Source organism: Corvus hawaiiensis, chromosome 3 (genome assembly GCF_020740725.1).
Source record: "Corvus hawaiiensis isolate bCorHaw1 chromosome 3, bCorHaw1.pri.cur, whole genome shotgun sequence".
In the NCBI taxonomy this organism is placed as follows: domain Eukaryota; kingdom Metazoa; phylum Chordata; class Aves; order Passeriformes; family Corvidae; genus Corvus; species Corvus hawaiiensis.
Window position 1 is genome coordinate 14,779,668 of NC_063215.1, and position 25,410 is coordinate 14,805,077.

Consider the following 25,410-nt stretch of genomic DNA (forward strand, 5'->3'; position numbering starts at 1 on the left):
GATGCTTCTGCGCCACTTAACCCGTACATTTTTAGTTTCTCAGTGTGAAGCAGAGGATGAGGAATCATTCCATTGATACAACTGTGGTAATATGTTAATAAAAAAAAAATTAAAAAAAAAAAAAGCTTTGCTGTTCCTTAAAAATATCTTCTCCTTTTATTCTTCTTCCTAGCTTTAAACAAAAAACAAGCTGTGTCTATAAAAATTTACCTATAACTTGATTTATTGCCTGAATAAATTGTTATGTATCTGCTTTGTAGGGCCTAGAATTCATAACTTGTCAAAATTATTCCAAAGTTTGTCCCTGAATTCAATCAGAAAAGGAGCAGTCTGGTATGGTGCGTAGCTTCATACTGAAACCAATGGTAAAAATAAAATTGTTGAATTTTGGGAAGATGAAGTTAAGAGAAATCATTATGGAGTAGGCAGGGGTAAGCACATCACCAAGAAATGTCATTTCAATCCACATTGCTTCTTGAATAAAAAAATAGTCTTTAAAACACACTCCTCAAACCAAGTATTTTAGGCTATATTTTTTATGCTTTTCTGTCCTACTAACAGAGGAATTGGTTAAAGAGGTGCTCAGAAGCCCCTCGAACTGAGCTGTTTGTATTGTTACTGTTGCACAGACAGGAATGGTGCGCTGCGACACAGCCGTGGGGACCCCCGACTACATCTCGCCCGAAGTCCTGAAATCGCAGGGGGGTGATGGTTATTATGGACGGGAATGTGACTGGTGGTCTGTAGGGGTTTTCCTTTTTGAGATGTTAGTTGGTAAGTAGTGATTTCTTCTGCTAATGAGATTATCATTGAGTCTTTCCTGTGCCTTTAGCTGTACCTTGCTGCATGGAGGCTGCTCCTACCTCCCTAACAGCTTCTTTTGGCTGATGCTGCAGCTTAATTCCCGTTCTCTTTGCTCTCTGTCACTCTTGCGCTGTGACAGCTGTTTGCGTGCTTGCTCAGTGATTAGTTCCCTGACTCAGTTCAGCTTAAAACTAATTCTTAGAATAGTTTTAACTAGGGTCAGCTACCTCACCATGTTTGTGCCACCTCAGGCAGGACTGAGTTTGCAGGGGCACAAGAGATGAGAAAGGAATGGAAAGGGCAGGGCTGTCCTTTTCTCCTTTTCCACAGCACATCAGTGTCTTCTATTAGGTCAAGATGAGGAAGTATGGCTTGATTCTTTCTTCTGTGCTTGAGTCAGGATTTTCTAGTAGAATACACTGGACTGCTATGGCATCAAACATACAATATAATCTGTTAAGGAGATGAGTCATCTGCATCTTAAAATACAGTGAGGATCAGTATGATAGTCTGGTAGCAAAACACTCATTATGGAAGGATGGAATTGAGCATACAGTTATTAAAAATCCAAATCAGCATTTTCTGGGAATATTGCAGATTTGATGTTTCTGGTATCCTGAGCCAGGAAAGACACTTGAACATACGATGCTATTACTATTTCCAACTCTTTCAGAATTACAGCATTTTGACTTTACGAATGTGTGGTTTATAGTTAATAGTCTCTCATGAACAATTTTAGCAGTAAATAAAATTATTCAGTTCTTAAAATATTGGGCATAGCTGTCTGGAATGTTTTCTCACCATTTCAGAGCCTCTTTTTTCCCCCCCTTGTATTTAGGAGGAAAATATTGCTTAATTTCTCCATATCCCACACACTGGGAGAAAGTATCTATTTTTGTCTGTGGTTATGTATCAGATTCTGGCTATGGTCTTCTAAAACTTTGCACTTCAAATAAAGCACAGAAACTGTTTTGTTATTCTGGTTTTGATAAGCTGCAGAACTAATGAAAATGGTAATTTTATTATGAAATGAAAATTTTATTGTGTGCTTAACTAAAAGGTTAAATGTTGGTCACATGATGAATCCTAACATTGGTTCAGTGACTTAAGATAGTTTTGAGGTGTGGCCAAAATCAGAGCTTCCAAGACAGAAGACCATTGAGAATAGGAAGGTTGGGAAAGAGGGAGGCAGCAGCAGTATCAGTGATCCCCACCTGCAATGCACTGGTATGGCAACCTAATGAATTTACTAAAAGTCTAGAAGTGGTGTGTACCAATTTCTTATTTTGCTATAAAATGACAGGAAGAGACAAAAGTTACGATTGTCGTATTTATATTCTTTTGAAAGCAGAAAAGTTGTTGTCCGTTGGTCTGTTTGTACATTTTTTCATGTTCGTGGCTTTTGAAATGCTCAGTTCCTTGTTGGAAAGCTGCAGCCTGCCATGCCAGATGATTCCTGCCTGCACACAGCACACCACAACAGAGGAAAGAGCCTAGCTCATGTGACTGATTGTTCACCTTCTCTATTAAACCTATGGATTAGCTGGGAGATAGGATTTCTGTAAAAGTTGCAGCTTCTTGGTTACACACCCAAACCATTTGTATGTTGAGAATGTTGCCCATTAATTTGACTGTCAGTTGCCTTGTCGCAGCCTATTCTTTTCACTTGCCCCAGTTTTACCTTTCTTAAGTCGAGTTCCTTTGGAAATATCTTTAACTACAGCCTCAGCTGGAAACCTCTTGATGAAAAAGGTCTATGATTTTAAAAGCCACCTGCCATGTTTATATGGGCACTCAAGCTGATGTAATTTGTCAGTCAACAAGATTTATTAATATGGGTTTAACAGTGTGGTAACACACTGGGAAGGCTCCTGCTCAGAGCTGACATCCCTTAGGGAGGATGCCTCTCAAATGGTCTTTAGAGAGCTTTGGTGGATTCCTTCCCACAAATGTGCATTAGCAAGTCTTTAATGAGTTTTGGTCCATTTTAGCATTGGAGTATTTAAGGATTGATTCATATGGGTGTCAGCCATTATGTAAATTAGAAAATATATTGAGAGTCTTAAGGCAGAACAAAACATGTATATCACCATAAAAAATTCTGGTAGTGATAGGCAGGATGGGAAATGGTGTAGTTTGTAACACAGATGTTTTAGGGAAGGAATATTTGTAGTAGTATACATTATTTTATACCCTGCATGTCCAATTTTTTTCTTTTTCTTAATAAAAGACTCTTCTAGGTAAACTGCTTGTAGACTTTTCATTATATCTTTTGTCTTATTCAACTCACATAACTTAAACATGATGTAAAATCACAGCCAGTTTACTATTTTATTTTCAGGTGATACTCCTTTTTATGCAGACTCGCTAGTAGGAACATACAGTAAAATTATGGATCATAAGAACTCATTGCATTTCCCAGATGATGTGGAAATCTCTAAGCATGCAAAGAACCTTATCTGTGCCTTTTTAACTGATAGGTAAGTGCATATGTTGTTCTGGCACTGTTTTTTATTTTGGATGGTATTGGCTGTATTTATTTTGGATGGTATATTGTGAAAATTAATTCCTTCTACTACTTCTCCTGATCTCTGTTCAGATCTCTTCTGCCAAACCTCCCATTCTCTAGTTTTTCTTTGAGGTGTTTTTTTCCAGGTATTGTATTTTATTTCTATGAGCACTTCAGACAGCTCTTGTTAACAACACAGTTTGTGCTGGACAAATCCTTCCAATTGCAGTAACAAACGTGTAAGGCTGAAAGTAATTCGCAACTTCCAGGGCAGTGACAAAATTGTTTTGCTCAATGTCTATGTGGGTGTTACATAAAAAAACTGGAAGCAAAAACTTTTCTGAAAGTAAGCATGTTCTTACTGAATTTGTTTAAGGTTTCTTAGAGTGTTAGAAATTTTTTTTTCATTTGCTTTGTTGCATTAATTGGTAAATACAGCTAACAAACCTGCAAGGTTATTGTTATCCTAGAAGTTTCCCTTTATGGGACTAAGTCACTAACTGAAATTAAGCTGTGGAAGCTTGTTTTTGACCTGAACACTTACATTTTGTTTAGTTTCAGAAAGCAGAGAGAATCTTTGATTTCACTGATTTAAAAGACCAACAGTGTAGGTCCACAGTTAACTCTGGAATGATGATGACTTCTTATGCTTTCCTGTCATCATCTGAACTCGGCTGGAGCAGGGCATCTGGCCACTATAGAAGGAGGAATTGGGAAAACAAAATGCATTATAATGGGTTTTGCATTCAGAGAGAGATTGTTTGCTGTACTGAGCAAGACTGTGGTTGGTCAGGAAGGATGTGCTTTATTTAACAGTATTTTTCACCGTTAGTAGCTGAAGGGTAGAGAGAAAGTATGATTAGAATTTAATAGTGTAAATGTGGTAAGGTGGACTTCCACTACGTGTGTCCCTCTTCCTGTTTATATTTAACACAGGGCTTGAGCAATTTATTTGAAACAGATGCTGCGTGATCGCTGCTGAAGCACTTGAAGAAGGACTAAGCATCGACCCTGTGATTTATTGCTTCTTTTCCATGCATTGTTTTTATGTCCTTTTCTTGTACGTAGTTTCAAGAGAGACTCCTCTGTTCAAACGAAAAGTTTCTTGTTGCACTTAAGATTTACTTCGTGGCAAATATCAGCAAGAGACGTGTCAGGGTTAGTTGTGGGGCAGAGGATGGAATTCTTAGAATATTTATTTTAGTCCAGCTTTGAATAACTGTTCTGTGCAGCAAGTTAGACCTTCCTTCACTTGCGTCTTACGATCTGTCATGTGGTTTGGCTCACACGAAAGTTCTGCAGTATCATTTCCCCCAAGGGTGTTGAGTTTTTGTTTGTGTTTTTAGTTTTTTTTTTAGTTTTTGCCTCAGTGCTCTCTTTCTTGCTTTACTCCCCACGTGGCAGACTCCAGATTCTGGATATTTTAGCAGTTACAGGGAGAGCGCATGCTAAGAATCAGTACATTTTATATAAGAAACTACAGATCAGTGGTTGGTGGGTTTTAAATTTTGGTTTTGTTTGACCATTAATGTGGTTAACACAGACAATCTTTACTGAAAGTTTCATTGCTGCTTATGGACAAGTCAGAATTTAAATTTAAAAAAAACCAAGAAAAAGCTGTTTTTCCTAATGTGACTTTGGATTAATTGCTGTTTAGGGATGTGCGACTTGGGCGAAATGGGGTAGAAGAAATAAAGCATCACCCTTTCTTCAGAAGTGATCAGTGGAACTGGGACAACATTCGAGAGAGTAAGTAAATTAGGTTAAAAGTTCTATTTTATTCAGTATTTGCAACAGTAGAAATGAAAAAAAGAACTTTCAGCTGTATAAATTAAGTATTTTCTATCTATCAAGAATCTTGTTCAAATATTCATATTTATCACTTGTATTATAAAACCTCATACGAGTAAGGGTTAGTAAATACACATTTTTCCTACTGGAATTATCTCACCTTTATCATGTTTTTAACGTAGACCTTTCCATTTTCAACAATAGAATTGGGTGTTTCAGAATTTTAACTAAAAGGAATGCATGTTAGGTTTTGTTTCTCTGGTCTTTTGTTCTTTTGAAGTGGGTTTTTTTGTTTTGTTTCATTTTTCTTTTAATCTACAGGTAGTTAAGGCAGTAGTTTGACAGTGGTCTTGTCAGTTTTATTGCTTTTCATGTAAGGTATTGAAAACGTGATAGCTTTAGGTAAAAAAGGAAAGTATGTCAGTTCAGCTCTTAAGTTTGTCATAACTTCTAAAGTTATATATTTACTAAGATTTTTTAAAATGATGGTTGTATTTAAAGTTCTATTCTCAAGTGTGATTACCTGAGCAAATATGTCTTGCATAATGGATGGTCTATGCATTAGGCAACTAATACAAAAATAGATTGGTCTAGAAAAAATTGTTCACAGTAGTATTTCCAGATCTGCTGTCTGGTTAATATATATTTTACTCCAAGTTATTTAAGGACAACTTAAAATTACAGTCTTTTAACACTAGAGAGATACCAGTATATAGCAAGTATATAGCAAGACTGAATCTTGGAGTGAAATGCATCTTTTTTCCCCTTTTTTATAGCTGCTGCTCCCGTTGTTCCTGAGCTTAGCAGTGATATAGATAGCAGTAACTTTGATGACATTGAGGACGACAAGGGAGACGTGGAAACCTTTCCAATCCCCAAAGCCTTCGTGGGAAACCAGCTGCCTTTCATAGGATTTACCTACTACAGAGACAATTTGTATGCGATAACTTTGAGATGCATTTTTAAAAACATACCTGCACATTTCTCTTCTATTCTTTCAGTTTTTTCACTCAAAATACATAATTTATTCCTTACATTCTATTAATTTATATCCAGTTGTGAAGATACAAAATGCAAACTTTGAGTAAAATAATTAATTACTATTTCAGTTATTTCGATAACTCTGATTAAACAGTGTATTTTTATATGCACAAAATCATACAATATCTTAAAAAATCAATTAAGGTTAAAATTCTGATAGATTCATAATTTTTTTTCTAAAATGGTTTTTATTAGTTACTTTAGAAGTTTATACAGCACAATAACTTTCTAGAATTCATTTTGAATAATTAAATAATTATATTAATTAAAAAATTACAAGCAGCTGTAGTTTTATAAACATTCTGTTAAGAAAAGATTAAAATCAGAAAGATGCACTAACACCAAAATAAAACAAGCTCCATTCTGAGAGCAGCATAGGACAAATTGAGACTTGAGAGAATTGATTAAAATGGCAAAGTTGCCAGAGTTGTTTAAAACTTGAGTAAGAGCTGGAGGGATTTGTTTTTGTTTTTGACAGGTTGCTAAGTGACTCCTCTCAGTCTTGCAGAGAAAATGAATCTGTGCAATCTAGTAAAAATGAGGTTAGTGCCTTTTTTCCTTAGTATTAATGGTATGATTAACTAATTCTGTGAAGTCTGTTAAGAAAAGACGAAGTATAAAATAAGTTTTTAAGCGGTTTTGTCAGGGGCTTTTTGTCTTTTTAATGATCCTCAATAAAAATGATATTTTCTATTTACAGGACAGCAAAGAGGTAAGTATAGTATCTGAATTATGAAAGGAATAAAAAAATTCCTACATAATTTTATGTGGATGTGAAGTATCTTAAATGTTCACCAAATTGTTAGCAGTAAACCAGTTGTATTTTGAAGCAGATGTACTCAGTGTTAAGGTGCTACAGTATGAAGGTAAATGAATACTGATTTTTCTCAAATTCTTTTTGCAACCAGAATTTCTTTGGAAAGCCAATGTGTGAGACTCTGTTTGCTACAGACAGCATTACTCTTGGGAAGGTCCCACACTTACATTAATGATTCATGACTGATTTATTCAGAATTTGAAAAAGTAAATTGTCACCTTCAGGGATAAAGGAATGTTTAACTCATACTCCAGTTGGAGCATATGAAGCATGTTTATCCAGCTTTTGAAGATTGACAAATGAATTTAAATTTGCATTATAGGAAAGCTATGGTTTTTTCATATACTTACTTCATTATGTTGCTTAAACATTTGTATTATTCAAGTGTAGATAGTATATTGTTAACATTTCTTAAAACTTACAATTCCTTTTCAAAGTTTAAAAAATATGTAAAGGAAATGCATTATGTATTGATCAGATAAATTTAAATGCAAATGTTTATTAGAGTCCACTTCCTTTCTGTCATTGATGAATAGATGAATGGTTTTAGACTTCACCTTTTAAAGAGAAATGGTACTGCTGTTTAAAATACATATGGTCACATTCATGATGTTTGCTTTATGTTGTGATAGTAAATGCAGATGGTAAAATCTTGCATTTCACTTCTGACATCTTATTTAGTTTGTATTTTCTCAAGCAATGAATCTCTGGTTTTGATGTCCTTTTCAGTGTCCCTGTTCTGGAAATTTTCTAATTTTAACAATTATAAAGCATTTTACAAAACTACATTTTTAATTTCGTGTTTGAGGGTAGAGGAAGAGGAGGAAGGGAGGAAAATAAATGCATTTGAAAGCCTGAAGTCATGAGATGAATAAAAAATTTATTATTTATAATTTATTTAATGAATATTTGGGTCCTGGACTCACAAATTTTTAAAAAAATATTTTAGTAAGCAAAACAAAGCATTTCCAAACCTGAAAAGTGTTCATTAGCTTCCAAGGTGTAAGATGAAGAAATTCTTCTTTATGTGAGGTCACTGAACATGTTTAGTCATATTACCTGAATGTTGTCCAATTTGGTCATGTACACCCCTTTTTTATTTTTTCATTTCATTTAGAAAATGCTATCCAAAAACATCTGCTGCAGTGGAAAGTCTCTGGCTGCAGAGCACAGCAAAGGGCCGGTAACAATGTTTTTTGCCCATATAAATTTATTGACTCACAATCTGTGGCACATAATTGTGTTCAATTCAACTCATCATGCAACAAATTTTGTTGCTATAAATCCATATACTTAAAATCATCAGAATTAATACCTTGTAAAGATGTAACCTTCTAGTGATGGTTTTAAAATAATATACTGGAAGATGGAATTAATTTTCCTTGCTTTCCCTTGTTTTGTTATTTAATTGAATTACATTTGTTTTCTGTGAAAACATTTTTATATGTGGGCCATGCTTTTTTGATATTTTACACAGTTTCAGAAAAAACTAAGCAAGCTAGAAGAACAGCTCAGTAATGAATTGCAAGCCAAAGATGAACTAGAACAGAAGTACAGGTGAGAATGTTTCAACATGTTTGGTATGTTTATAAAGAAGTTTTATTAGACCTTTTGGTTTTGAATACTTATAAAAGCCTTTTAATCCACTTCGGGGATTCCCAACCCTGCAAGCAGACCTCACTCACTGTAAGTTGCTGGCTTAGTTCTTGCTACTCCTGTGACTACTGGGGTGGTTTTACTGGGTTTGTTGAGGTTTTTTTTGCTTTAACTCCCTATAAGAATTCTCACTGTTATTTTAGTGATTTCTCCAGTCCTTGAGGTTTCATGCTATTGCTGAAAATAGAATATCTTGCATAAAGTTAATGAGACAAAAGTACCTTACATAAAATGAGTGAGACGCATCCAAATATTCTAATTTCTATATTATCAGCAGGGTTTAAAGTTACTTTTCAAATTTGTTCAGGTCTACAAGTGTTCGTTTAGAGAAGATAGCAAAAGAGCTCGATGAAGAGGTAAGGCCATAGATTTCTTACTGGAATTAGAACTTTAAACACTTGTGCATGGCTTTTTTCTTTCGATAACAGCAAATTGCTTTTGAGGAGCTGTATATTTTGTAGAAAATAACACCAGTTGATTCCTTGGTATTCGTAAGCATGACCTTGTTGTCACTGCTAAAATATTTTCATTATGATTTCTGTACTGTAACTGCACATTTCTTTCCAGAACTTGTTTTTACCATATTCCTAAGTTGGCAGACAGCATGATACAAATATCCCATATAGATTTTAAAAATTGGAGGTGTGAGAGCAGTGTTTCCAGAGGAGGAAGGCCATGCTTTGCATTGTTTGGTATTAGTAAAAGGACCCTATTTCTTGCCCAGCTTTGCACTTTACTGCTTCTACAAATTTGGATGTGGCTGTGTACCACTTAATGTATTGCTCATGCAGGTGTATGTCAAGACCTTACCATACATGTATGTTTCTGTGCTCCCAGAGTGACTGCTTAGGCAGGTCTACCAGGTTTGTCAAATCCAGATGATCAAACAGTATTTAAATTGCAAAGCTCCTAGCCATAGACATCCTGGACTGGATTTGACCACGTGTTCTGATACATTGTGTTTGCAGCAGGCAGATAGACTGGCTTCCTCCATTACAGACTACACTGAGTGCATGAGCTGTGTTTTACCGTGTAAGAATACCACTCGTGTGTGTGTAATTAGTGGTGTATTTTTTTAAATGCATCCAGATAACTTCAAGGAAGAATGTAGAGTCTGCAGTCAGGCAGTTAGAGAGAGAGAAGGCTCTTCTTCAGCATAAGAATACAGAATACCAGAGAAAAGCAGAACATGAAGCAGATAAGAAACGCAATTTGGAAAATGAGGGTATGTTCAACCATGCTTGAAGGTTCCATTTTGATGTGGGTTTTTAATACTTAAAATAAATGAATTATAGTTCCAGTTGAAGCGTTTTCATGACAGTGGTTAACAATGTTGAATTGTTTTTGTTGCAGTTAATAGTTTGAAAGATCAACTTGAAGATTTAAAAAAGAGGAATCAGAACTCTCAAATATCCAATGAAAAAATCAATCAACTACAAAGACAAGTATGCCAACTTTATATTTTTTTCTTTTAAAATAATCACTGTTTGAAGTACTGATTTTGGTAACAGTGGAGGGATTTGAAATGTGTAATTGCATTTTAAAAGCTGTTCTTTCTCAACAGGTTTTGGTGTTCAAAAGTAATCTTAAAATATACTCCTTCATATTTCTTTAATCCATAAAACCTAGTATTCTGTAGTAGAAATAGTGGGTTTTATATTGTAATTGTTTCTGAAATATGTTTTAATCAATCTTAGTTGGATGAAGCCAATTCCTTGCTGCGGTCAGAGTCTGATACTGCAGCCAGGTTAAGGAAGAACCAGACAGAAAGCACAAAGCAAATCCAGCAGCTGGAAATTAATAATAGAGAACTACAAGATAAGAACTGCCTGCTAGAGAATGCAAAACTCAAACTGGAGAAGGAGTATCTCAATCTTCAGTCAGCTCTAGAATCAGAAAGGAGAGATCGAAGTCATGGATCAGAGATTATCAGTGATTTACAAGGTATTCCTGCAAATCTTTTGAAATTAAGATTGCTTCTTGTTTCTGGTTTGGGTGGTGTCATTTGAGTTTCAGACTGTGACTAGATAAATGTGCTGTTTTATAAAATGTTACGAAATTGTGAAGAGCATTTAAGAGAAAATGTGTGATAACATCTGTAAAACATTATTGATAACTTTTAAAATCACCCCAAAGGAGAAGTTCTTAATAGTCAGAATTAGAAGCTGTTGCATTTCAAAAATGTTATCTCTAAATAGCTAAAGTACAGTCTTGTTTTCACACACTGGCCAGCCTCACTGATGTTTTGGTAACTTTTAGGTCGAATATCTAGCCTTGAAGAAGAAGTGAAAAATGGAAAGAGTGCTTTAGCCAAACTGGAAATGGAGAAGAGACAATTGCAGGAAAAGCTCACAGATTTAGAAAAGGTAACAGCAGTGTTAAATGAACATTGGTATTAGATTCTTACGAAATTTTTGAATTTGTGCTTTTATTACTTGAGACATTGAGACCAAACCTATACAAAAAGTAAACCTTATTTTCTGCTTTTTTTGGTTTTTTTTCAATTTGAGAAGTGGGGGGAAAAAAGACCTAATTTCCCACAAAATCATGATACATTATATTTCTAAAGTACATAAGTACCTAATAATGTACTCTGGTGTGTAGCTTAACAGCACAGTAGCAACATTTCATTTCATGTGTGGAGTTCTTTAGACTCTCATTATTGCCAAAAATAAAAGAGCCTCTGCTAATAGGATTTTTTAAACAAATTTGTTACTGAAACAAAAGTCTTGAAAAATTTCTTCAATAAACTTAATCTTTGAGCTGCTCTTATTACATAATGTTGGTTGTTAAGGCAGTAATTCTGTAATTGTTTGTAATTGGGGATGTCACCGTACATTTTTAGAGTGCTTTGGCATTCACAAAAAAACAGTTGTAGAAATGAGTTGTCAGTTAGTTTGTTAGCCTGAACACTTTCTTCTACTCTGTGGATCCTTCCAAGAAGCATGTTGCTGTTGTTCAAAATTCTGCCACTAACCTGATATATTTAATATTTTATTTCAAGTTTATTTTTTCTTTAACAGGAAAAGAGCAACATGGAAATAGATATGACATATAAATTTAAAGTTATGCAGCAGAACCTTGAACAAGAAGAAGCTGAACATAAAGCCACAAAAGCACGATTAGCAGACAAAAACAAGATCTATGAGTCTATAGAGGAAGCAAAATCTGAAGCCATGAAAGGTATGTATTTGACATCACAGTTGGACTTAGGCGTGAATTACACGAAGTAGATAATAAAATCTTTCACTGTGCATATTCTGGTACATCTCATGACAACTGAAATACCATGAAGAGAGGGATAATCACCAAAAAATTCCAGAAGATGGCTCTTACTTTTGAATTAAATGGCTTATGTTTATTGCAGCTAATTAAAAAGCTACCTACAGATCCTGTCCATCCAATTGCAGAGCATTCATAAAAATTTTGAGCGTGCAGGTCTTGTTAAATGATTCAGTAGTAATGGTTAAAAATGTAGTAATGGGCAAAAATGATTCAGTAGTAATGGCTGAGTGACTTGGCATATCAGGTTTCCAAACAGCTTCAGCTTTTTGATTTTATAATATCACAGAACACAGTAGATTTAAATGTTTTATTTTTAAAATTCCACCCTTTTTGTTCATCTCAGAGGTGTTGCAGATAAACTGGAAGTTATCTAGAAACTCAAAAGTAGGAAATAGCTCTGTCAGAAATGCTTGCAAAATCATCCTCTGTGTGTGTGTTTACTGTGAAAATTTTAATTAATCACTTTCAAGTAGTCTTTCTTTTCAGTTTTAAAAGGAGAAACATCTGGCTTATTGTTAGTACAGAGCAGACATCCTCTTCCCTTCGGCCTCCAAAATCTGCCGTTTTACACTTCACTGATGCCTTATATCTTTTACTTCACAGAAATGGAGAAGAAACTTTTGGAAGAGAGAGCTTTAAAGCAGAAAGTAGAAAATCGGTTGTTGGAAGCTGAAAAGCAGCGCTCCATGTTGGACTGTGATCTCAAACAATCGCAACAGAAAATAAATGAGCTCCTTCGGCAAAAGGATATACTAAGTGAAGATGTAAGGAACATTGACAGAAGGAGTCTTAAGTCAAATCTTGTTTTCAATGTCCTAATATTTTTCCTGTTATGGTACTTAGAAATATTTGTGAATGAAAATGGCAACAAAGTTTTCCTTCTCTGTCTCTGGAACTTTAAAAAATCTACTTCATGGAATGTGGTGCCATTTTCCTGAAATATTTCAGCATTATTCATCTTAAAAGGTTTTTCTTCTGTAGTAAGGTAAATGCTGTGAGATTGACGTGGAAAAACTAGGTAATTTAATGTGGGCTACTGCCTTTATTCAGGAAGCAGCTTTGATTTACCAAAAGATGTAAAGGAAGTCAATTAGAGACTGTTTAAATCTTGCTTTCCTGTGTAGATCTGTAAAATTCACAGGTGTCTGTTTCTTTTTCAGGTAAAAAACTTGACATTAAAAATAGAACAAGAAACACAAAAGCGCTGTCTCACTCAAAATGACCTCAAGATGCAAACGCAGCAGGTCAACACCTTGAAAATGTCAGAGAAGCAGTTAAAACAGGAGAATAACCACCTTCAGGAAATCAAATTAAGCCTGGAAAAACAAAACAATGAACTCCGCAAGTATGCAAGCTGCTCTATATGCTTTACTCATGTTACTGATTTTTGAAATATTTTTGGAACAAAAGTTGGGAGCAAAATTAATTTTAAAAAATTGCTGCAAAGAATATGCTGTTCTACAGTGCAAAACTTAATTGTTTGAAACAATTTACAGTGACTCTAACTGAGACTTGCCCTAGCGATTCAGCAATGTATAGGTTTGTATTAAAAGATGTTTGTTATCCTGAAAATCTTAAAACACACAGCTTAAATATGAGTCTGAAGACTTTAGAGAAACACTTAATTAACTGAAGGTCTAGGTACTTTTTTTTAATGATGTAGGACCTCAGTGAAGAGGAAAGTTACTGGAATTTTTAGACTAGGAGAGCTTATCAGAGTTGGAAATTAATACTACTGCAGAGCTACAAAGCATAACCATTGGAAATATCTAGTACTACTATCTAGATCTTTAAACACATCTGTAGGACCTTCTGATAGAAGTGTCAGCAGTTCTTCAAGGTCTTAAAAGTAGTATTTGCACCTGATAGTAAATAAGGAAATAAATAATTTTTTTTTTTTACATAAAGTGCTTTCATGTGAATGAAAAGATGAGATTTCCACACATATCAGATGAATCTCAGTCCTAGTGCCTTTATGACTTCTAATGTTTTATCTCCCTGTGCTTTGTCTTTTCTGTCAGCAAGATGCACTTAGTCATGTAGAAGGTGGCCATAATGTGGAACACTGGCAGAAGTCTTTTCTGCTACATTTCTGTTGTTATGGAATTGACTGTTGTTTTAATAACAAATGAATTCAAGAAAATACGTGTGTCAAGGAATACAGTCATTCACAGACTGTGCTCTAGCAAACGACAGACCCAAAACAACCAGTCTGATCAGTGACATTTTACATGGAAATAAGATTCTGTTGTAATCTGGCTGATTACTTTATCAGTGTCTCTTACGGGTTAAACTTCATGACACTGTTGTAGTTGGTGTGTTAACAGTATTATTAGTGCAGTATTCTCAGCTGTCCAAGTGAAAAAGAGAGCTGGTACCCAGAGGAAGCTTCAGATTTAATAGCTGATGTTACTTAGGACAGGAAATCATTGGAGATCTCAAGAGTATGAATGCTTTTTTGTTTACTGCTTTAGAATATCTTCATATCTCTTAAGCATGTTCTTCCTTTCCAGGGAACGTCAAGATGCAGATGGGCAAATGAAAGAGCTTCAAGACCAGCTCGAAGCCGAACAATATTTCTCAGTATGTTTTATGCTGCTTTATTTTTATATCAATCTGATAACTGAGTACAGTGTTGGATTTTCTTCTTCCCCCTCAGCCATCAGATGTTTCACATCTCTAACCCAAACCTACTTGTTTCTCGTGCCTCTCTTCAGTGTTGTCTGCAGCCTTGGTCTTGATTACTGAGCAGTTTGAAAGAGCTCATGTTGAGAAATGTCCCAGCTTTGTGGGGAGTTCAGAGGGAGGGAGTCAAGCAGCTCATTTTTCCACAGTGTGAATAATTTTCTGCTGGTTTCAGGCCTTTTGCATTCAGCATCTCTTCCATGCTGTATGGTAGAGAAGAGTTGTATTCTCACGTAGTGTGACAAAACACGTGCACTTACGGCTCAGAAGGAAATTTTGCATTACAACCGAACTTGGTAGTGATCTGTTGGGAGTTTTTGATTCATTGTGGTAAGGTGCACCAGAATATAATAGGTATTGTACTTAAAAATCATCACTGGTATGTGGAGGTTAATTTTAATTAACAGTGCACAGCCAGTCGCACTGCAGGAGATGCCAAAAGGCTTGTTTCAGTATTAACAGAAAATTAAGATTTTCTTATAGATATAGGTCAGTGAGGAAAAGGCCTCGCTAAAGTTTTATAGATGAAAACATTATGCACATTAAAGGAGAGAAAGGGAGAATTGAGGTCAGTTGACTGCTGTAGATGGGCCAGAGACAATCTGTCTTGAAATCCCTGCAGTAAGTACACTTTGAGTTGTTTGTCACTTGACCTGTAGTCAGCCATTTGAGTGGACAGAGCAATATAATGTTTCTTCCATTTTCTTCAGAGTTCTAGATTTGTATTAATTCGATGAAATTTTGAACTTCAAATTATTTTCTAATTGGTTTTTCCCTTATTCCTCTATTTCTTTTTGTTCTTTAACTGTCATGTTGGTTTCGTGGATTTGTATTATTAGAATCTAAACTCCACATGCCTAATTACATCAGACAACGATTTAAAATAGTAGAGAAAAATAAATTAATTCTTTTCCCTGCTTCTGATACTTCTGATTTTGTACGAAATAGTGATTTATGTCATTTAGAGTATCTTTAGAATATACAAACATAAAAAATGTGTATCGTACATCTACCTATTCACAAATATATGAGTTAAAAAAGGAACAACAACAAAGTAAAATAACCAAAACACATTTGTGAATGATGATGACATTTAGATAAGTTTAGAGAAGGCATTGCACACTTACACTCCTAGTAAGTGTGATTAAGGAACTGCATACCATGTCAACTTGTATAATTCTTATGGACCTTCAAGAATATAGAAATCACGTAATTTTCTTTCCAACTTTAAATTCTAGACTCTGTATAAGACGCAAGTTCGAGAACTTAAAGAAGAATGTGAGGAAAAGACCAAAATTTGTAAAGAAATGCAGCAAAAGATACAAGAGTTACAGGATGAGAGGTAGGTTTTGCTAGTTGGACTACTAATACATAAAAGATCAGGATTGCTTTTTGTAGTCTTCTTTCCCCTGCCTTCCTAACCTACCCATTTTAAAGTTAAAAGTATATGTCAATAATTTGCAGAGATTCCTTGGCTGCTCAGCTAGAGATTACTTTGACAAAAGCAGATTCAGAACAACTTGCCCGTTCCATTGCTGAAGAACAGTACTCTGATTTGGAAAAAGAAAAGATTATGAAAGAGCTGGAGATTAAAGAGATGATGGCGAGGCATAAACAGGAACTTACTGAGAAAGATGCCACCATAGCCTCGGTGAGTTACATGATGTTTTGGTAGAGGTTGGAGAGCTTGAGCTATCCATTGCTATTTAGCAGCTTTAGAGATATACAAGTATATGTAACATTTTAAAAATATTTATTTCTTATGATTGAAATTCAAAAACCTCTTACCATGTTTCTTCCATGCATTTCTCTGACCATTCTTTCTTCTGTGCCCCTACCCCTCTTACAGCAAGTGCTCTTATCCTTATCTTGGTTCCACTCTGCAGCATTTCCTTCTGTCCTGTAATGCTTCATATGCCAAATGAGTTTTGTTACGTGGGAACATGTAACATGTCCTTTTTTTTTTTCTAGTTGGAGGAAGCAAATAGGACACTAACTAGTGATGTGGCTAACCTTGCTAATGAGAAAGAAGAGCTAAACAATAAACTGAAGGAAGCACAAGAACGTATGTATTGTCAGAACCAAATGTGATTTAAATTGAAACCAGGTTTGTTCTTCAGTAGTACTGTATTCTTTTGTAATGAGTTTTCATAGATTTTTTTTTTTAATTACCTTGCTGCAGAAATTACAAAGCTAAAAGAAGAAGAAGCAAATGTAGGAAATATTAAAGCACAATTCGAGAAACAGTTGTTGAATGAAAGAACATTAAAAACCCAGGTAAGCAAATAAATTTAAATGAATGTAGAGATAGTGTTCATGAATCAAATAATTTTTAATTAAAAACTTTCCATAGTAAACTGTTGATATGTACTAGTAATGCTTTATTTGTTTCTGCTCTGAAAGAAAATATATTGGTTTTTTTCTTTCTTCTACTAAGTAGACTTTCAGTGTAGTGAAACTGGATCCTTATGATTTGTAATAGAGGGACTGCTAATCCAGATGTATTCTGTGGATACAAAAATGCTGTTAGCAAGGAATTTTCCTGCTGCTTTCTAAGCCCATGGGATACTTTTCTCTCACACAAGGAGATTAGCAGAAGTTCTATAAACTATGAACACCTGCAACCTTGTAGAACTATGTTTATGGTACAGTAGAAAAATATTTTGACAATGGATGTTTTAGGATTTTAGCCAATCCACTCAGGGGGTGGCTGATCCTTGTCCAATTAGACTATGAAGAAACAGTCTATAAAAGAGTTTGTAAAATAATTAAATAAGTCAATCTTGCTCCACAATTCCTGCCTGTTGGATTTCTCTCCTCCTCCCTACGGCTGCAGGATACGGTAATACTTACTGCCTTAATAGTATTCCATCAGCAAAAGTCTTCATTTCTGTCAAATGATTTGATATGTTACTGGTTTCAGTCTTGATTTATATTCCTCTATAAGTTCTAGAAAGAGGTACATTTCTGATTTTAATCCAGATTGTTTTTTAGAACAAGTGGCATTTTAATACAAAGATACATTTTAGGTCTAGGTAGTGAAAATGGAAGAGTTTATTTAAATGAGTGAAAGTGCTCACACAGCTAATGCTTGCTTCAAGTAAAAATGGCATCATTACCTTCTTTTGTATTTTGTGTAATACATTGAATTAAAACAACCTTGTGGTACTGGATGGCAGAGGTCTTAGTTTATAGTTAAGAGTGCCTACTTATAGACAGGAGAGAAGACTATTTCTTCACAGCATAATTCTTTGCATTTATTAGTGTGGTTTTTGTCACCTTTTTCTTTCCCATGGGAAGGCTGTGAATAAATTGGCTGAAATCATGAATCGGAAGGGTCCAGTCAAACGTGGAGCTGACACTGATGTACGGCGGAAGGAAAAGGAAAATAGGAAGCTGCATATGGAACTGAAGTCTGAACGAGAAAAGTTAACCCAGATGATGATCAAATATCAGAAGGAAATAAATGAAATGCAGGCAGTAAGATCCTTTTTCAAATAAAAAAATTGCAGTATTGTCTGTAAAATCATAGTCTTGATACAGACTTTAAGGTAGCGTATCCATTCTCTATTCCTGAATTTCCCCAACCAGAAGAAGTACACAGAATATATATTGAGATTGGCTACAAATTCTGCATAATTTTCTACTTATATTTTCTCCAAGTAACCAAATATTGTGATAGGAAATCTTGCCATTTATCCCTGCAGCAAATAGCTGAAGAGAGTCAGATACGGATTGAACTGCAGATGACTCTGGACAGCAAAGACAGTGACATTGAACAGCTTCGTTCCCAGCTGCAGTCACTGCACATTGGGCTGGACAACAGTAGCATAGGCAGTGGACCTGGAGAGGCTGAGGCAGATGATGGATTCCCTGGTATGTTAACTTTATTAATATTTCTGCATTAACTGGGTTTATACTAGTATTGATGATCTGATGATTCTGTGACTTTTCATCTATTTCTACTGTCTTACCAATCCTTTGATAGCTATCACTTGTCCCCCTGCTAACTAAATCTGTCTGTTGTAATACTTCACCTTACATTTATTTAAAGATTTTTTTTAAAATTCTATTGTGCTCCATTAGAACTAAGTATGTTCACTTTATTTTGGTGGTTACTTTGCAATTACTGTGGGTATGTGATGAAATGTAAAACTAATACTCTCTTCTTAGAGATTCTATTTTGACTGCTTTTCTACTTTTCCTCCTTTATGCTTTGTGTTTAGTCCATATCACTCAATCCCATATGGAATCCATGTCCTTTACCTATCAGCACTCTTCTACCTCTGTCAGTATTGCCACTAAGCCTTCCAGTTCTCGCATGCTTCTTGATTCCGATTCTGACTCAGAGGAAGAACCTTTGTCTTGTTCCCACAGCCCTACAGAAGTTGATAGCACAGGTGACATCCCTGAGAACTGTTTGGTTTTGTTCTTATTGTGTCCTTTTCTCTGTTTCAAAACTAACATTATTAATACATAATTAGAGAAACAAACCAAATCTGGCAGCTAACATGCTGCAGTGGCAGTAGACATTGCCATCAAAAACATGAGAAAGTTCGCATGAACAAGTAACTGATCTGGTTTCTCTAAATGTTTGCAAATGCTTGCTGACAGTTATAAACCCACTATTTTTAATGAAGCATTGAGTAAATGAGCCTTATGGCCTGTTTTCAAGGTAGCTTCTACACAGTATCTGCAGCTCTCTGTATGACCCTAAGGTACTGGATACCAAAAATTCAAATCTTTGTGTTTAAGTGAAACATCTAACTTCTCACATCTAAATATACATTATTTTTTGGTAGAAGTTCAGTCTCCTGAGTATTACATTTTTTGCCTTAAAAGTATATTATGAGTGATAACGCCCTGGTAAAACAGAGTTGTTTTCCTAATTCTATATTCATATTATATGACTACACATACACCCTTTTAACACGGCTTCTGTTTAGTGTTAATGTTTGAGGTGGGTTTTTTAGTTGCATTCAAATTTCTGTATTTCATTTGAGTTTCCTTTAAAGTGTGAATACCTTGCCACTGAAGGTAGAACCTCTTTTGGGATTTTGACATTACTTCATCAAACTAGAGTAAAGATTAAGGCATTTCTTCTATTTTCCTCAGTCTCTGGTTTTTGCTTTGAAGCTTCTAATAAAAGAAAAGCTATGTACATATATGTTTTTTCCTTGTTAGCTGCTGTTGTGGTATGTGCATGCATTTGCTTTGTTCTAAAGTACAAATCATAGCTAAGCTGGGACTTTTGCTGACATAATTACAAAAGATTTGAGGTAGGATGATGTCTTCTGTTATTATTTCCCTCTTAGTGTTTATAAGCATATATTGTGAGAAATTTGGAATATTCTGCCCTTTTTCTGATCTGTTAGTATTGAATGGACACCAGAAGTGAAGTATAATCAGAAAGGTCTCATTTTGTCCAATTTCATGCAATAGTATTGGATTACAGAGAAAAATAGGAAAAACATAATATTTTAGGAAATAGGAGAAACATGCATATTTTTTTGCCCTACATGTGCTTCCTGGATATGGGGTAGAACATATTTTTGCATCAGCATTACGCTTGCTACACTTTCTATGAGGTGTGTAGTTGAAAGAAACAATATAAGGTGGCAAGTATGAGGCAAAACACGTTACTGAACTGCTTCATGTACTTGATATGTGTATTAAAATAGGTCATCAGCAGCACTGCTGGTAGGGCAATAAACATTGAGGACAGTGTGTATCTGTGTATCTTGGTTTAAGTCTCTCTAGACGCAAAAAGAATTCTATGAATATCTAGTAATTTTTTGTTACACTATGTTAAACATGGGCAGGAACCTGCAAATGCTCTCTGATGAGAAGGAAAATAGTTTTTGTAATTTTGGAATATGTTTCTGCTCGTTCCATGGTTTTGTGTTTGTTAATGCTTAACACTTCAGTATTTTTGACTTGGAGGTTCCTCAGCAGTAGTAGAGGTTATCTGCTAGGGTAGGAAACTCACTAGAAAAATATTATTTCAATTGAGTAGTTCCTCTTAATAAAGCATAGGGGGAAGAAATGCTTGTGTTAAGTGCAGCTATAAATATAGGGTCAAAGGGTATGTGATCCTGTGTATTACCAAGCACTGGGAAAGCGTGATCCTGTTGAGCTTCTGGTGACTACTGAAATGTGTATGTCAAGCAACAGCTGAGCTCTTAATACCCTTGATAAATCAAATCTGACAAATGTGCCACTGTAATATAAAATACTGCAAGTGTATGAAAGGGCTGTTGAACTTGGGCAAGGCATAAGGATTAGCCAAAAATTACTTATTTTTGGATTAGAAAGCCTAGGTGATACAGGCAGAATTAGGAAAAGAAAAATTTACAGACCAAAAAGTATGAATTAGAATACTAAACTGACTTTTTCCCCAGCATATAGGGTATATAGGTTATTTGTGGTGGTTATTTGCCTTTTTATTTGGTCTCGGATCAGATGTTGTGTGGTCTGTGCTAATATCTTTAGGTGCTGTTGTAAAAGGTAAATGTCGATAGACATAAGGCTTTTAAGACTTGAAAAAGTTACTAAAGGGAATGTGTGTGCTATAATTGCAAGTTTGTTCTTCCCCTTCCTCCTCGTGCCTACTACTTTTTTTTGATTGCATTGCTGGTTATTGGCTGTATTCAGGGGCACATTATTTAATGTATTCCTGAACATTTACCGTGATAAACTTCGCAAGACCCTGTACTGTTAAATAGTTCATCCTCTTATGTTTGCTCTCTTGCTTTATTATTGATCTTCAATAACTTTTAAAATGCACAGTAATCTCAAAAATAATGTTTTGTCTGTTCTTTAATACATACCTCTTTTTCAGAATCAAGATTGGAAGGCTGGCTATCAATGCCCGTTAGAAATAACACCAAAAAATTTGGATGGGTTAAAAAGGTAAGAAAACCAGATTTATGATCTTGTTTCATGGATAGTCTCAATTTTAAACTTACTGTAGGTTTCCAACACTTCAGTTTTTCTTTGATACGTGTTCTCTCATTACCTAAATGGATAAAATATGTTAGCTGGTATAGCTACATCTAGAAGAGCAGCTTAAGACAATTGCAATAGTTCAAAACACCTCTTTGTTTAGCCAGAGGTGAGAACACTCATTCATGATCTTCAAATGTTTATACATGCCATAAGTATTTCCAGCAGCATTACATAGCTGGAATTAGGCAGAGTGTGGAAACAGGTGCTCTTGACAATTTCTTTATTTAGGAGATAAGACTAAAAACTACTCCTCCTGCCTTGTGCAACCTTCATTTGTTTACCGCTTCTCAGTAGCCTCTTTGATGAGTCTTTGTCCAAAATGTAACATACACATTTTCATACCAGTTTCCTTACTGCTGAGTCATACAGTTAATTCTAGGCAAAATTCTGGAAGTAGGACATCTTCTAGGTAATTAGCTTCTTAATGAACACTGCTAGCTATTCTGGTAAGTATAATAGTGATCTTTTTAAGTATGATCCCTATTAGTTGTGACCTGCACACATGAAATAGGCAGAGGATGACAGTTACTCTCTCTACCAGTCCAAGTGAAAATTAAATCAGTAAAATAGAAAGGAAGAGCTTATATCCTACTTTCATCCAGACTTTCATTTTTGTTTCTTCATAGATATTTAAATACATTTAAATATCAGTTAATCTGATAACATAACTTGATTTATCAGGTAATCAGAACTTCATTTGTTACGCAATGAATTCCTTGGCATGGACTTAGTACTACTGTTGTCCATTTAGGTACCATTTAATCGAATTGTAGAAAGATATTGCTGCAACATATGTGATAGATAATTGCTGTGATATATTTGACATCTGTGATGAGCTGGATTAAAACATATTTTATCCTTTTGTCTCCTAACAGTATGTAATTGTAAGCAGCAAGAAGATCCTGTTCTATGACAGCGAACAAGATAAAGAACAATCTAATCCCCATATGGTATTGGATATAGAGTAAGTGTTGCCATGTGCGATTCCATCTTCCGATTTGTAGGTGAACTCTGTTGGAAAGACCTGTGACCAAAGGCCTTTTGAGGTCCAGTCTGGGAGCACAACATCACATGGGACATGACTTTTTCTAATCTGAACTGTAGAGCTGGACCCTTGGGTACCCCCTGTGGTGAAGAGTTGGGTTTGCTGTTGGCACTGGTGCAGGAGGAGCAGTGTGGTGCTCAGACTGATCCGGGGAGCTGCACTGAGCCCTGATGTAACCGAACGGCTCCCACTAGCTCAGCTAGACCTTCCTCATATACACTTGGGAGCAAAGCACGTAAAGAAAACTGTAGCAGAGCAGCTATAATTTTCAATGTTTGTATATTTTCTCTTACAACATGGCCTTAGAGGTGGGTTGTATAGTTAATTTATTTTCTTAATAAATGCAGAATGTGGCTATTCAGAGGTTGGAGCATGGGGACAGGATTGTGTTAGAAAGCTGCTAGCATCCATTAAAGTCACATGATCATGACTTTTCAGTGCTTTCGCAAATATTGCTGGATGCTTGTGACTTCTTTTTATTTAGGGTTTTTGTGAGTTAATGTGAAGGGTTGAAAGATAGGACTTTACCAAGTGATTAGAAATCTGTACAAATTTGACAAATTTTTAATGCCTCTTAAGTTTTAATGTGGTATGTTGTATCCTAACTTAATCTGTCAAATTTATCATTTTGGTAACATTAATTTTTGTCCTTATTGAAACAATTTCCTATAGCAAACTCTTCCATGTCCGACCAGTTACACAGACTGATGTGTACAGAGCGGATTCCAAGGAAATTCCTAGGATATTCCAGGTATTCATCAATAAACCAATGTTTCTGGTGTGACAGACACAGTATTTCAGACATTGTCAAAAATACTGTCTAATGAAATATTTACTAAAAAATAATTGAAAAATAGATTCTAGTGTAATTCTTCAATCTTTGTACTTAGATAATGACTCTGAATTTATATTTGCCATCTAGGAGTACTTGAGATTATTTTGTTTTCATTCTAGATCCTATATGCTAATGAAGGAGAGAGCAAAAAGGAACAGGAATTTCCTGTGGAGCCCATGGGAGAGAAGTCAAATTACATTTGTCACAAAGGACATGAGTTTATACCTACTCTTTACCACTTCCCAACCAATTGTGAAGCTTGTATGAAGCCACTGTGGCACATGTTTAAACCTCCTCCTGCTCTGGAATGTCGCCGCTGCCATATCAAATGTCACAAAGATCACATGGATAAAAAAGAAGAGATTATAGCACCTTGCAAAGGTAAATAGCAAGTATTTGAATATGCAGATAGTGCTGGAGTCACAAGGCATTCTAAGAGATCAGAGGATTCTAGTAGTGGTCTGACACCAACTAAACCATAAAGGTTGATTTGTCTTTTATTAGTACATGGCCATCAGCCCCTTTCTGAGGGTGTCTCCATGAGGGTTGCTCTCTGCTGTGAGTTCATGGCACGTGGCTGTGGTATGCACATGTGTTGTCATCCTCATGCAGTAGAGCATGGTGATTTTAAGGTACTCACACTGTGTGTTGTGCTCTTTGCTATGGGAAACAACAGTGCTACGGAAGGGGTTACATATGGTGAAGGTTGCTCCTTGTGAGTCAACGTTACAGAATTTCTTGGTCTCGGTCACACCTCTTTGTGTTACCCATTTTTTTCCATGTGAATGTGTATCTTCCACAGTACTAAGTTGTTACTCTCTAAATACAAGGAGGAGGCACTGTCAGCAGCCAGGAAACCTACTGGTTCATTTTGCTTTTGACTCCTCTGCTGATTTCTCTATGCTGACTATGAGAGTATGGTAATCTGACAGCAAATTTTTGATGTGGGGCCATGTTTAGAATAGTAACAATATTCATTTTTATTTTTTAATTCTTATTACAGTGTACTATGATATTTCTACGGCAAAGAATCTACTACTGTTAGCTAATTCTACGGAAGAACAGCAAAAATGGGTGAGCCGACTGGTGAAAAAAATACCCAAGAAGCCTCCAGCACCAGACCCCTTTGCTCGATCGTCTCCCAGAACTTCCATGAAGGTACAGCCAAACCAGTCTATCAGACGACCAAGTCGACAGCTTCCTCCAAACAAACCAAGGTGACATAAGAGCTGCTATTTCATCTATTGTGTTTAATGTTTTACTACAATTTGTTTCAATTCCTTATTCAGTGTAGAAGGACTCATGCTAATGTCTCATGATTCCTAAAGGGTAGTCTTATCAGATTCTTCTGATTTGGTAAAAAAGGTCCATACAAAAATGATTAATTTACTACTGGATCATTTTTAAGGAGCAGAATCCTATACTGTGCTGTGGAAGTGATAGCATTCTGCAGGTAGCATTGATACAACTGCACAGTGCAGAGTTTCTGGGTTTTTTCCAGTTTGCTTTTTTCATCACCTGCAGTGCTAGCTTCTATCTGCTTCTATCAGTTCCCAGTACTGGCAGCCTGTGAAAAGGTTGGTCTGACTTATTTTGTTCATTGCAGTATTGTAGTTTAGCAAAGGCTTAACATTTTTCCCCAGAGAGGTAAGCCTAGGATTGCTGTCCTTGTTTCTGTGACCAAAATAGCACCAGTATCTCAGCTGGCTGGGTGAGCTCTGGACTGGGTGAGTGGCCAGAGTTAGTGGGGAATGCAGGGAAGCACACTCTTGCTGTGATGCTGCTGTTACCACAAAACATACTTATGCTATGAAGAGTAAGATCTTAAACACATGCTGGTATTTTAGTGGGTGGAAATGCACAGTGAAAGAACTTAAAATAATTTAGTTTCACTTCCTTCCTAACCTTCATACAGTCTAATTTTTTGTGATTTA

At 35.6% G+C, this 25,410-nt stretch overlaps 1 protein-coding gene across 3 annotated transcripts in view; it reads left to right on the forward strand.

Moving 5' to 3' along the window:
* The window catches only part of ROCK2 (Rho associated coiled-coil containing protein kinase 2), a 108,544-nt gene that overhangs the window by 67,108 nt on the left and 16,026 nt on the right, over nucleotides 1–25,410 (forward strand). For 2 of the 3 annotated variants that reach the window (XM_048298886.1, XM_048298883.1), the window contains exons 6-32: nucleotides 630–774; nucleotides 3,146–3,284; nucleotides 4,971–5,062; nucleotides 5,881–6,040; nucleotides 6,624–6,687; nucleotides 8,080–8,145; nucleotides 8,440–8,519; nucleotides 8,926–8,974; nucleotides 9,708–9,843; nucleotides 9,972–10,063; nucleotides 10,316–10,562; nucleotides 10,878–10,984; nucleotides 11,642–11,801; nucleotides 12,507–12,667; nucleotides 13,064–13,248; nucleotides 14,417–14,486; nucleotides 15,827–15,930; nucleotides 16,053–16,239; nucleotides 16,560–16,653; nucleotides 16,771–16,865; nucleotides 17,889–18,068; nucleotides 18,296–18,464; nucleotides 21,430–21,500; nucleotides 22,472–22,560; nucleotides 23,314–23,392; nucleotides 23,596–23,857; nucleotides 24,480–24,693. In XM_048298886.1, coding sequence (XP_048154843.1) covers nucleotides 630–774; nucleotides 3,146–3,284; nucleotides 4,971–5,062; nucleotides 5,881–6,040; nucleotides 6,624–6,687; nucleotides 8,080–8,145; nucleotides 8,440–8,519; nucleotides 8,926–8,974; nucleotides 9,708–9,843; nucleotides 9,972–10,063; nucleotides 10,316–10,562; nucleotides 10,878–10,984; nucleotides 11,642–11,801; nucleotides 12,507–12,667; nucleotides 13,064–13,248; nucleotides 14,417–14,486; nucleotides 15,827–15,930; nucleotides 16,053–16,239; nucleotides 16,560–16,653; nucleotides 16,771–16,865; nucleotides 17,889–18,068; nucleotides 18,296–18,464; nucleotides 21,430–21,500; nucleotides 22,472–22,560; nucleotides 23,314–23,392; nucleotides 23,596–23,857; nucleotides 24,480–24,693 — 3,497 coding nt within the window. The remainder of the gene's footprint in view (nucleotides 1–629; nucleotides 775–3,145; nucleotides 3,285–4,970; nucleotides 5,063–5,880; nucleotides 6,041–6,623; nucleotides 6,688–8,079; nucleotides 8,146–8,439; nucleotides 8,520–8,925; nucleotides 8,975–9,707; nucleotides 9,844–9,971; nucleotides 10,064–10,315; nucleotides 10,563–10,877; nucleotides 10,985–11,641; nucleotides 11,802–12,506; nucleotides 12,668–13,063; nucleotides 13,249–14,416; nucleotides 14,487–15,826; nucleotides 15,931–16,052; nucleotides 16,240–16,559; nucleotides 16,654–16,770; nucleotides 16,866–17,888; nucleotides 18,069–18,295; nucleotides 18,465–21,429; nucleotides 21,501–22,471; nucleotides 22,561–23,313; nucleotides 23,393–23,595; nucleotides 23,858–24,479; nucleotides 24,694–25,410) is intronic. The other variant, XM_048298884.1, reaches the window with a different exon arrangement.